Below are 12,572 nucleotides of genomic sequence, written 5' to 3'. Positions count from 1 at the left end.
TTGGCATCGATATGTTAGTGCATATTTTTGCATATTTTACCCTTAAATGCATATTTTTGCATATATTTGTTTTAAGAGCATATTAATGTCATATTTTTGCGTTTTTAGAGCATATTTTACTGTTTAATAGCATATTTTGACTTTATCAAACAAATTTTGTCTTACTTATTTTTCGCTGTTGTGTTACAGGTTTTTACTTCCATTGTTTAAAATTCAATAATAGATGGCTTTTCACCAAAAAAAAAATTTAAAAAACAAAAGATTTTTTTTAAAATTTAAAAAAAATTAAATTTAATAAAAAACAATTCGAAAATTTTTTTTCCAAAATATGAAAAAAAATGAAAAAAAATTTTTGTTCAGCTAAAAATATTTAAATTTTTTATTTTGAAGTAGAATTTGGTGAAGGGTATATAAGATTCGGCACATCGGAATATAGCTCTCTTACTTGTTTTAATATAAAATAAGCACTATTTTAATAATAGCGCCATCTAAATTTCAAATTTAGTTCTAATTCAAACTTAACCGTTCTAAAGCTACGTATACACGGTTGTCATATTCTTACAATATTGTCAGAAAATGTTCAATAAATGGTTATCACCCGTATGTTTCAACATAAGTTCTCATGGTTGTGTTAACCATTTTATGAGCATGTTATGACAATATTGTACTCTACATTGTGAATACCGCTATTGATTTTATTTAAATAAAAGTATATTTTTTGGTTAAAAATTATATAAAAGTTTGATTTTTAAGAGCATATTTTTTAAATTTTAAGAGCATATTTTAAAGTTTTTACTGCATATTTAAAGCGCTTAAAACGCTTTTTTTAGAGCATATTTCCGGTTTCCCTGGTGATTACATTTTAAGAGAATTTGAAAATCCGAATACATCATATTAAGCAAATTCCATTTGAAAATATATTTACATTGTTTTTCTTTAAAATGTTTGCAATTATTGCAAAATAAATCTATTTTTTGAGTTAATACCATTTATCTGAAACTTCTCGACATTTTTTTGTATTATTTTATCAACAAAACAGTATCAACTTTAAATACAACCAAATTTAAATAAAACAATTTGATTATTTTTAACTTGAATAAAGGCTCAATTCAAAATAATACACTTTTTTATGAAAGTATACGATGTATTTCTATTTAAATTTTTGTATTAACTCAAAATAATACCTTTTTGTTGATACAAGGTAGTCACTAATTATCACGAAAATGGTCTCAAATGTGGTTTTCGAGATAAAAGAGTAATCGGAATAAGTTGAAATTTTTACAGTAGATAAATATTGATGTTGTTAGTTGATTTCTTGCAAAAAGTGAATTTTTAAAAATTTTGAGTTAATACAGTATTGTTGAACGAGTGCGATATCTTAAAGTGTGCTTTGAAAAAATTTGTTTTTTTTTATAAAATATATTTCTAGAGTCATTGTATCAGATTTAAAAATATTGTTTCAATATCTCAAGTAGTTTTCATTTTATATCGTTTTTTGCTTCTCCTATAAACTTATGAAAAGTACTGTTACGTTATTTTGCATTTTAGGTGACGATATATAAAAAATCAATTTTTGGTATAAAATATGGGAGATCACAAATTAAGCTTATTTTCCTAAAATCACAGTATAAGATTTATGATTTTTTTTTATTAAAAATTGATTTCTGTTATAAAATATGAGAGAATCACAAATTAAGCTTCTTTACCATAAAATCGCAGTATTTACTTTACTATTTATTTAAAATAATTTTTTGATAAAAAATATTAGTGTTCACAGATTGATTTTATTTTCTCTAAAATCACAGTATTTACAAACTTAAAATATTTGAATAAATGACAGCCAATTCGACAGATGTAGCTTCAACAATATTTTCGCTGTCAATTGACAAAGTTGTATGGTCCCTATTTGTTAAAATTTTGAAATAACAAAAATATGAAATATTTGAATATCAATAAAAATTGGTCCTAACAACCTATGTATTTTTCAAATATTTTTTCTTTGTCCAGCATATGCATTTTGTTGGGAAGCTATTCTAATATACAATTTTTTTCTATGAAATTTAAACTAGAGTGCATTTTCAAAATTAAATATTTTCAATGAATTATTAAAAAAAATGCATAATTTTATTAATTACATAGAAAAATGTGTACAAATATATATTAAAAATAAAGTCAGGAGATCGATAAGTCAATAGATTTTGATAGCGATTATTCCACTATTAAAAATAAGTACTACAGTAATATACAATTATAATTTAATGTACCTCCGTATCACCAACCAATATCAATCATCGCACAATCCTAAAAAAAGAGATCGTGGTGATTTAAACACCTGATCACCATAATGCACATTTGATTTTTTATAGAAATTGTGATTTCTACAACTTTCCCTTTCATGATCGTTCGTTTTGGGCATAGGCGTTAAGGGCATTGGTTTCGCATGTCGTATAAACACCTTTAAAGGTTGGCATTCTGCTTCGTTACGTAATGTATCCGAATCACTTGAGTGCATATCACTACTCAAGCTACGTGTGGTTGGTATTGACAAATCGTCCAATTCAATTTTTGTTAGATTCTCATAATTATTTTGGCGAACTTTGCCATTGAATTTTTTCTCTTTATTATTACTGGCGATAGTGTCGCCGATGTTGGTTTCAAAATGTATAGCAGTCAATTGAAACTGTAAGTAAAAGAGAAGTATAAAAGTTGTTAAAGAAAATGTTAAAAAAAAAATTAAATTTAAACAACGTTTTAAAGCAAAATTTCCATACAAAATTTGATTTTAAAATGTTGTTTAAATTTGTTTATGAATACGACCTTAAATATTTTTTAATATTGTATATTTTATATTTTTTCAAAGTTAATTCCCTCGTTTACCGCTTATCTAATTTTTACAATATTGGCTTTAAAGTAATGCTTATGTGTCCTAGTTTCAATATATTTTCCTAAAAATCTGTTTCTTTTGTACACAGAATATTGAACCAAAAATTTGTCATGGAACAAAGGATATTTAAAAAAAAATATCTTCCATTTTCTAAAGACTTTCCTCAATTATAAGCCATTGTATGGCTAACAACACCGTGTACCCAATATCAATATGTGACAATAAAATATTTTTCTGATATAGGGTTAGTGTCAATTATGTGCCGATCTTCACAAAAGTTGATAAAAAGATTTACGTTCATATAAAACTAGTTTATGTCAAATCTTATGTATAATTTCAGAGTACTTCGAACTAATTTGTGCAAAATTTTATCAGGATTGCCTCATAAGCAACATATTTATGATTGCTCAAACAGTATTCCGGGGGACATTTTTATGGGAGCTAGGTGAAATCATGGACCAAACAAACCTTATCAACATAGTGTATTTGTGGAATTTCTGCCAGTATCGTGTTTTCAATGGACAGATTTCATAAGGACCCAGAATGCGATGAATATTTCGATGTGTTACAAACGGAATGATAAAATCAATATACCCCCCATCTTTTTTTATAGTGGGTATAAAAATGTCCTAATATTTTTAAGAAAACTTAACAAATTCAGATATATGTATGTATTTTTAGCTATATCTTTGTAATTATTTGCGGAATTTAATAAATTTTGTCTTATATAAATCGTATGGACTTTAATTCCCATCTGAGTATATGACTCGGCCCTAACTCGTTTTTTTTTTGGTTTTGTTTGATTGGTTGTCACCATGTCAATAATACAAGGTTGTGCGTTTATATTTTCCAAGTATCAAATTCGCTTCTGAATCGGATTTTTCCACCTATCAGGAAATTTAACCTCTTTATGTCGCTGAGTGTGATTCAAAAAGAGAAAATGGAACAATATTGTCCGCCCAAGAGATTTTGTGAATAATTAAATTAAATTCTGATATTACAAGAAGAAAATTAATAAGTAAATAATAATCCTTTTAATTTCTTTGTTAAAAAAAAACACAAAATAAAGCACTTCAATAAATCTTCAGTTACTTTATAATGGATAAAGCTATAAATTTTGTTTTGAAGAAAAACATCCTAGAATATATACAAATTGGAGTTTCGTACCGATTAATTACCAAATAAATACAAAGTTTCTGTAGGACTTATCAATAAAATAAAAAACAAACTAATTTATCGGGCCCACGAAATTGTGGGGGCCGTCGACCGAAGCGATCTTCTTCTGATGTTCGAATAGCAAGGCGCTTAATCGTTTCAGGAGCCACAAATAATGCAGTAAAAACTAATTAAGAGAGGCACATGGAGTCAACGTCAGTGACAAAACAATTCGAAGATGTCTTAAAAAAACGGACTTAAAGCAAGAGCGATTGTAAAAAAAACATTTTTAAGTCAAAGGCATCTTAAGGCTCGATTAAATTTCGCTAAATCGTATAAAAACTTCACCATTGACGACTGGAAACAAGTTACTTGGTCTGATGAAACTAAGATTAATCGGGTGGTGTCTAGGGTATTCAATCGATTAACCGTTAATCGGTTAACCGATTAATTTTGGACGGCTAACTGTTCGAATAATTTGAAATTGCCGATTTTCAAATAACAAATAAACCGATTAATTTGTGTCGATTAACCAATTAACCGAAATTCCTTTTTTTTGCACTTTAAAAAATTGTTTTGTATTTATTTCAAATACAAATTTCAAATTAAAATTAGATATTTTTTGAACATAACAACTGACATATTTAATTTATGTATATGTATTTGAAACTTTGTTTGTATTTACATGTATAGACGAAACTTTTTTTGAAATGAGTCTTTTATCATAACTAAATGAAACTATTAAATTATTCAAAATCTAAAACAATCCAAAAAGGAATATTCTTTATCATGCTTTTGATTTCTCCAACATATACAATAAGCGAGAGAGTTTTTCTCCAAGAAAAGTTTTATTAAATCTTTTCACACAAAAAATAATTGACTTTTTTTGAAAACTGATGAAACTATATGAAAGATTATAGAACAGCACATATTTTGTATTACTCAGTTCATAAAACACGGATTTTGAGTTATGGCGTTGTTGCAGCAAATAGGCGATATGCTTACAAAAATTATCTCAAATACCTTATTTGCTGTTTTTTATGTTTTTGTACTCAAAATTCGTTGTGTTATTTTCAATTTAAAATGAAAATAGAAATTATTCGGTTAATCGAATAATTTTAAATTAACCGATTATTAACCGAATAAATCTAAACCTCGATTAATTATTTGCTCGATTAACCGATTAAACCAGAAACCCGATTAATTGAATACCCTACTAGTTATACATCTTTTCAATTTTCTGTTACTATTTATACCTATACACTAGTAGTTTCATGAATTATCTATCTAACGGACAAAACTAGAATGTTTTATTTCTAGAGCTTTTAGCAGATATGTATTACCCTTCAGCAAAATATCCTAATCATAATAAACATTCTATTGCTGATCAAAATTTGTTTAAATGTAAAAATAAACAACAACATTTAATATCCCTAAATTTCAATTATCTCGACAATACCCATGACCCCATTCTTAGTTTTGTATATGTTTTTAATCGTAAAATGGCTCATATTTAGGTAAAATCTATGGAAAATGGAAGATGTCTTTTTTGAGACATCCTTTGACTAAGAACGATTGTTCTTAATTAACATTGATAAAGAATTATAAAATCTAACTAACATGTTCTTATTAAAAATATAAACTTTGAACCTACATAAAAACCAAACTAAAGGGAATTTTAAAATTCTGGAGAACTTATACTAAATATTATCGAATTCAGGATAGTAAGGGTCCAAAAATTAACTTTTTTTTATCGAAATTTTTCTTTTCGTTTTGGTAAAATCTCTTGTTTTTGAATCTGAAATTGCGAAATTTAGTTTCACTGTATTTCTACATCCTTTAATCTAAGAATAAGCAAAATGTAGTTTTTTCTCACCTAAAATCTTTTAAACTGAAATAAATAAAATATAGAAGGCCTATTAAGTAATTCGGTTGGATTTGAAAATGAAAATATTACCATTTATATGAAATATAATTGGAAAATTATTTCTTATGAATCGAATTACGGAATGGCTCTTCTGATTTTGTTGTTTTCTTCAAATATTTTATAAATAAAATATCATTAAACATTAAATTATTATGTATATTAAATTATTATGTATATAACACAACAAAAAAAACGAAATCAACTTTCAATAAATGCTTTAGTTCTAAATTTAAAACGAGGAAAACTCTACATGGATTTTAGAACCCAAAATATCATAAATTATTTTAGTTAACACGATATTAGAACTTACATCAGTTTCATTAGAAAATTCATGATCCGATTTTGATTCTTTATTTTTACTGCGAGTAGAGTCTTTAGCAGCAGGTTCTATATATTTTACTTCACTCTTAACTTTACGAACTTTTAAGTTTTTGCGTTGTTCTGCTTGGCTCATGGGAAGCTTTAAAGTAGAGGGTGAATTAAGGGGAGCACTGGGATTTGATATCTCACTACCCTTATGATTTGTTTGTTTTACTAGGGCCATATTATTGCGTGGCGTGGTGTCGTTGCTGCCAACGCCAGCGGCTAGTTTTTGAAAGTCATTGCGTCTAAGAACAAATGGTTATTAAAGTTTATAAAACGATATAGACTTTAATAATATTTAGCGATTGTGGCTTTTAGCTTTAAAACTTACTCTCTAATGATCGATTGCAAGGATTCGTTTTTGACCATGACATAACCTTCGGGTATATTCGAATTTAAATTATTTTCCAATTGATGTTCATACGCCATAATTTGTTCATTTAATTTCTCGTTAAGTTGTTCAGCTTTTTTGCGCAAAACTCTCTCAAAGGACAATTGTTCTTCAAGGGTTTTTAACTGCTCTTTTAGAGCGGCTATAGTAACTTTTTTTCTTTTGACAAGTACACCGTTTGGGCCCGGCACTAGTTCCTCTTGAGCCTCCTTTAGCTTTTGGTCCTCATCTTCTTTGCCCAATTGTTCACGTATGTTGCGCAAAAGAAATTTACTAATGCCCGTATTGCCGCTAACATTAAAATCAATTATGTAATTGTTGATTTCCAAACAATCCAATATCAGATTTGCTGCACGATCCGTTAGGCCACAATTCACCATGTCGATGACTTAACATGTTAGATAACTATTGTTAAAATCTTTTTATGAATACAAGGTTTTAAGCCACCCACCTTTAATCCATACATCCTCTTTTAATACTTCCACAATTGGCTTAATACCTTCGTCACCTATTTGGGGATTACGTGACAGGGCAATTGAACGTAATCCCGGTATAGTTTCGGGATCAACATCACGGTATCTTAAGGACTTTTGCCAACCCTCGGTATAACGACTAATTTTTTGTATCTTTTGTAAAATATTCAAAATTAATAGTCTAATTCATAATGAAAATATGTATATTAACTAGCGAGCTGCTAACTTTCTATTATGGAAAATTATAAACAAAAAATTAACAGCTCATTGCGTAGCTCAGATAGTTTCGTTAAGCCTAGTGCTTGGATTCTTTAACATTTGTTTATTTTGATTACCTTTATCATATCGGCCACATATTCAGCTCCTTTTGAAGTCAATTCACATTCTGACAAATTTAATTTTTCAACATTTGCTAGATACTTCATTGTACAACAAATGGCTTCACATCCCTTATCGCCAATATTTGAACGTTGAAAACTAAGCTCTTTAATACTCTCGTTAATGGAGAGGGCCTGTTGATGTATAAGAATAAACCCAGGTTTAAAAACCTTAAACTAAATCACATTTACCTTAGCTATTGACTCCACATATTTATCATTCAAGGGTAGTCCTTCTAGATTTAAAACTCTTAAATTCTTATTAAATTCAATACAATTCGATATTGCCTCCACAACACCGGAAAATACATATTTTGTATATAGAACAGATTTCTGGCGAAATAATTTCGCTTTTTTCTCGCTATCCAAATGTTCTAAAACTATAATTTTGTAAAAACTGAATTAAAATAAAATCTTTATACAAATTTAGTGTTTTTTTTTTGAAATACCCATTCCAAAAGTTTTTCGCATACGTATGGCCAATGTTTGCAAAACCTGATCGTAGTATAAAGCTTCAACAATTAACAGCCAATCGTTAACATTCAATTTATCACCGAAAAAGTCTAAAACTGATGTTGCATTATTCTTGGAACGAATCTCCGTTAAAGGCGTTAGATTTTTTGCACGACACAATTCCAAATAACGAAAATGAAATGAACGGCAACGATTCAATTTCTTGGTAGATGTACTCGTTACGTCACGTAATTCCAAATTGGAGTTTTTCAACATTTTTCAGCAAATATTTCAACTATTTCGCGCTATTTTTTCTCCGATTGTTTTATTATTTAAACGTTAAATGTGTTGAAATTAATAATGTTGGTTGAAGTTTAACAATATTTTAGAAAAATAAATTAATTAACATGAAAAATGTTGACTATTTTTTTTTTTTGATTTTTATTTGAAAGAAACTGATGGATAAAATATGGGCTATTGAAATTTATTTTATATGTTCAATGTTGAAATTAATGGAATTTTCGATTTAATTCAAAATTTGCTACCGTTAACGTTAAACTATACACTAGTTCCGTTATGCTAGGTATACACGTTACGATAAGTCGTACGATAAATCGTATAAGTATGAAATTAGTAACGTGTATCATGTTGTCGTACTAACGAAGTATGAAAATCAAAAATTTTTGATTTTTGTGATATTTTTATTACTTGCCATTTTTTTCAAAGGAAATAGTACGATTTGTAGTAACGTCCCAGCAGTTCGTGGAGACAGTACCGAACTAGTGATTTTACCCATCCTTTAGGGTGGGAGCTAGTTACTTCGATAGCCACGTGACTAGTCATTTTAACACGGGCATGTCCTAGGCAGGGGGTCAATTGTCTCTTTTTGATTACAATGCGACTGTCTAATAGCTGGTCCAAAGTAGGCAACGCATTAGATTCACATACTGGTTACATAGCGTCAGTTACCTTACTAGCTTTGTAACTGGTTACTTGATCAGCTACTTGACTAGTTATTTTAACACGTACATGTCGTAAGTAGGGGTTCAATTGACTCTTTTGATATAATGTGGCTATCTGATAGCTGATCGAAAGTAGTCAACGCTTCTGGTGGGTAAAATAAAGTGCAGTACAAAAAAAAAGTATGAAGTTACTTCTCCATAGGTTATTAAGAGACACTAATGTGACTATTGACTTCATGCTATGTTACATGGGATACCAGATACTTAAGCAAAAATAAAAATAAACTGTATGAGAATTATATCAACACAATTTGTATAAAACCAGTTTGTACGAATTACTCACAAAACGTTTAAAGTGACTACACTCCAGATTACTTAGAGACACTTAAGTGTCAATTGTCTTCACGCTAGATTACTTGGGATGTATAAAGTAACCAATTGTCTTCTCTCTGCTCTACAAAGTGCACACACGTGTCAAATGACCAAAATATATAAATTGGAGTTAGCCAAGTGATAAGACATTTGTGACAATTACTGTCTTTAAGGGATACATTGACTACTTGCTTAACTGCTGGGGTCTATCACAAAATCGTACTTCAACTCATACTACGATTAGTACGAAAAATAGTATCGTGTATACCCAGCATAAGTCTGTTGTCAGAAACCTAATTCATGTGAATGTATTGCATGTATTTTGTTTTTGTATCACCCGTATGTGTGAAAAGAGAGTAATATTTTACTCTCTCCTTCCGTTCTATGCGTTTATTCTATGATTCATACCGTAACCGCAAAATACCGTTAGCATGATTTTATAAATATCATTAAGGGTACTCATTTAAACGCTTAAGTTTCCCATTTGTGCAAATGGGCAAATTTGCGCGACATGTTTCATGAACCCACCTTTTCAATTTTGTGCAAGTATATACAGAAAATTTATATTTGTCAAATAAAAATACATAAATTCAACAAAAGCTTTAATAATTTTTTTTTCAAATTGTATAAATTTTAATTTTAAAATGTTGAATGAAAGTTAAATCTTTGGAACAAATGGTGGTATACATAGTTTGGAGGACTTTCTTTATGTTCTAGCTGTTGGTTAATGTTTTCATACACAATGTCATTTAATACAATCATTCTGTTCCAAAGTTACACAATTTTCACATGCACAAAATTTTTATATTTTATTTGATTTTTATTTCTTATAAATAAAAGTAAACAAAAGCAGCTGATTCATCAAATGCACAATAAATTCAAGTTTGCGAGTCTAAATTGTCGCGCAAACTTATCGGAGTTGTGCAAACGAATTTCCATACATTTTTTGACATTTCATTTGCGAGAGTGTAAAAATGCACAGATTGCACAGTTTGCGAGGCTTTTAAGCGTTTACATGAGGACCCTTATTGTATTACATGAAATTCGGAGAAGACACCACCATTAATTTCCAGCGGGAAATATATGCAGTAAAAAGGCCTTCCTAAAAGACTTATTTTGCAGACACAAGGACGCCAATCCGCATACTCGCTACTGTTACAGCGCTGATAGAAGGCCTACCTAAAAAGCCATATTAGAAGGTCTTCGGGTAAAGGACTTTAGGAGACCTTTAACGTAATGCCTCACTGATTGTCTACATTGGAGCTTCTATAAAGAAACCTGAAAATTAATGCCCAATTGAAGATGTGCTGAAGCAGATTGTCATGGTGATTTCCAAACAATTTTTAATTTATGGTCTAGTAAAATTCCGTGATCATGAAAATGTTCAACAGATTCAAGCTGGTAATTAACGAAAGTATATGTAGTTGGCAGGAATGTGATTACTTCTTGAAAATCACATAAGTTAAAGTTTGTTATAAATTTAATTCTGATTTAAATTAAATTATAATTTAATCATCATGAACAGGGAGAATAAATTTGGCTTGAGGGACACCAGAAGTAACATTCGTTGTAGTAGAACAACAGCAGTAATCTCATTAAATTTTCCGAAGCGAAAGTCCGCATTATCGCACATGATCATTTTCGACCAAAAATCGCCGGAGAAAATGTATTTTTCAGTGCCAAACAAAACTAAGATATTTTCAGAATTTTGAGTATTTTTTTAATATAATGAATGCTTTTAAAATTCCCGAACGTATGTCTGCTATATCGATCCAGGATTAGAAAGATATCTGCGACAGACGGACATAGCTTTATTAACTTTGCAAAATATCATTTGAGAAAATTTATGAACTTTAGCCCAAATTTTGACATTTTTAGTACGGAACCGAAAACTTATTTAATTTTTTCCCTTATTTAGAACATTAATACACATCATTTCAGTGATATTGCTACAACATATTCCCATAAAAGCCGTTCCTCGGGACAGTCTATTATACATACATATAATAAGTAAAGGTATTCCACATTTTATTATGTTGACATATTGAAAGTATGTTGGAAAGTAGTTCAACAAAATATTTCGTTATTTAGAATGACATACACTAACATTTACCATAATTTCGAGTGTTGTAACAAATTTTGTCACCCTAAATGTGTGTCGAACTTGTTTTAAAGTACATTCAACTTAGGTAAATTAAAGTACATGTTCTATAGTTTTGTTTTAATTGTATACAAAATAAACAGTACAAATTAACAACGAATTTTAACAACATATTTCTCAAACTAAATAAGGAATTCTGTGAATTAATGATGAAATAACAGTTCCCACCAATTAAGAACTAGAATTATAAATTTTAAGTTACTCCAAAAGAATCACACACAACTTAAGAAGTTATAATGCAGGACGCAAATTTGTACTTAAAACGACTCCAATGTATGCAACAATGTCTTAAGTTAAGTCAATGTCTTAAGTTAAGTCTCCGTACAGACATACTCATAATATAAACTAGCAATTTATGGTCACTTTTCAATACATATTTAAAACTTTTTTTAATTCATTTTATAAAAAATCGTATAAACTAGAAATCAATATAAAAAAAATACAAAAATTTTCCTTAAAAACGTAAAAATTTACATAAATTCAATAATTGTACGAAAAGTATCACCAAAAAAGTCTCCGTACAGTTAACCGTTTTAAGGCAAGGAATCCCAATATTAAACTTAATTGCATTTAATGTGTGGTAGGTCCTCCTTTCTGAGCAATTGCTTCATTTTAATGGCTGTGCATGGAATGGACCAGCTTTGTTGTTGTCAGGGAATCCAAAAATAAGCAAATTTTAATGGATAGAAAGAAAATTATTATTAACTTGCAAAATGAAGGAAAAAATCTAACCGAAATCAAGGATATTGTAAAAAGACCACGCTCTTCCATTCAGTACTTTATTCAACAGTTCAAAAAAACCGGAACAATGGCAAATAAACAAAGAACTGACCATCCAAGAAAAATAGACCACCACTTAGAGAGAAGAATTGTACGAGTTGTAGAAGGTAATCCAAAAATTAACGCATGTGTAATTGCGGGAAACTTGAAACTGTAAGAAACGCTCTTAAACTAAATGGATACAATGGTCGAGTAAGCCGTAAGAAGCCCCTTGTTCGAAAAGTGAACATGAAAAAGAGATTGGATTACGCTATCGAGCATATTGATAAAGATT

General features: G+C 29.3%; 1 protein-coding gene across 1 annotated transcript; it reads right to left on the bottom strand.

Annotated features, from left to right (window-relative positions):
- Positions 1–2,179: 2,179 nt before the first annotated feature.
- Positions 2,180–8,467, bottom strand: LOC135955455 (protein Cep78 homolog). The gene is made up of 7 exons (XM_065505807.1): positions 8,020–8,467; positions 7,763–7,950; positions 7,529–7,705; positions 7,172–7,346; positions 6,661–7,108; positions 6,277–6,574; positions 2,180–2,680 (listed from the first exon to the last, which is right to left on the bottom strand). Exons 1-7 carry the CDS (start codon positions 8,297–8,299, stop codon positions 2,285–2,287), a joined length of 1,962 nt encoding a protein of 653 aa, XP_065361879.1. The 5' UTR covers positions 8,300–8,467; the 3' UTR covers positions 2,180–2,284.
- Positions 8,468–12,572: the final 4,105 nt, after the last annotated feature.

This window comes from Calliphora vicina, chromosome 1 (genome assembly GCF_958450345.1).
Source record: "Calliphora vicina chromosome 1, idCalVici1.1, whole genome shotgun sequence".
Taxonomy (NCBI): Eukaryota; Metazoa; Arthropoda; class Insecta; order Diptera; family Calliphoridae; genus Calliphora; species Calliphora vicina.
This window is presented reverse-complemented; position numbering and strand designations above follow the sequence as displayed.

Coding starts and splice junctions, on each gene's coding strand:
- LOC135955455 (XM_065505807.1), bottom strand. CDS start 8,299: ATGTTGAAAAACTCCAATTTGGAATTACGTGACGTAACGAGTACATCT. Junction 7,109..7,171: donor AGAGGATGTATGGATTAAAG/GTGGGTGGCTTA, acceptor TAACATGTTAAG/TCATCGACATGGTGAATTGT. Junction 6,575..6,660: donor TTGCAATCGATCATTAGAGA/GTAAGTTTTAAA, acceptor ATTTGTTCTTAG/ACGCAATGACTTTCAAAAAC.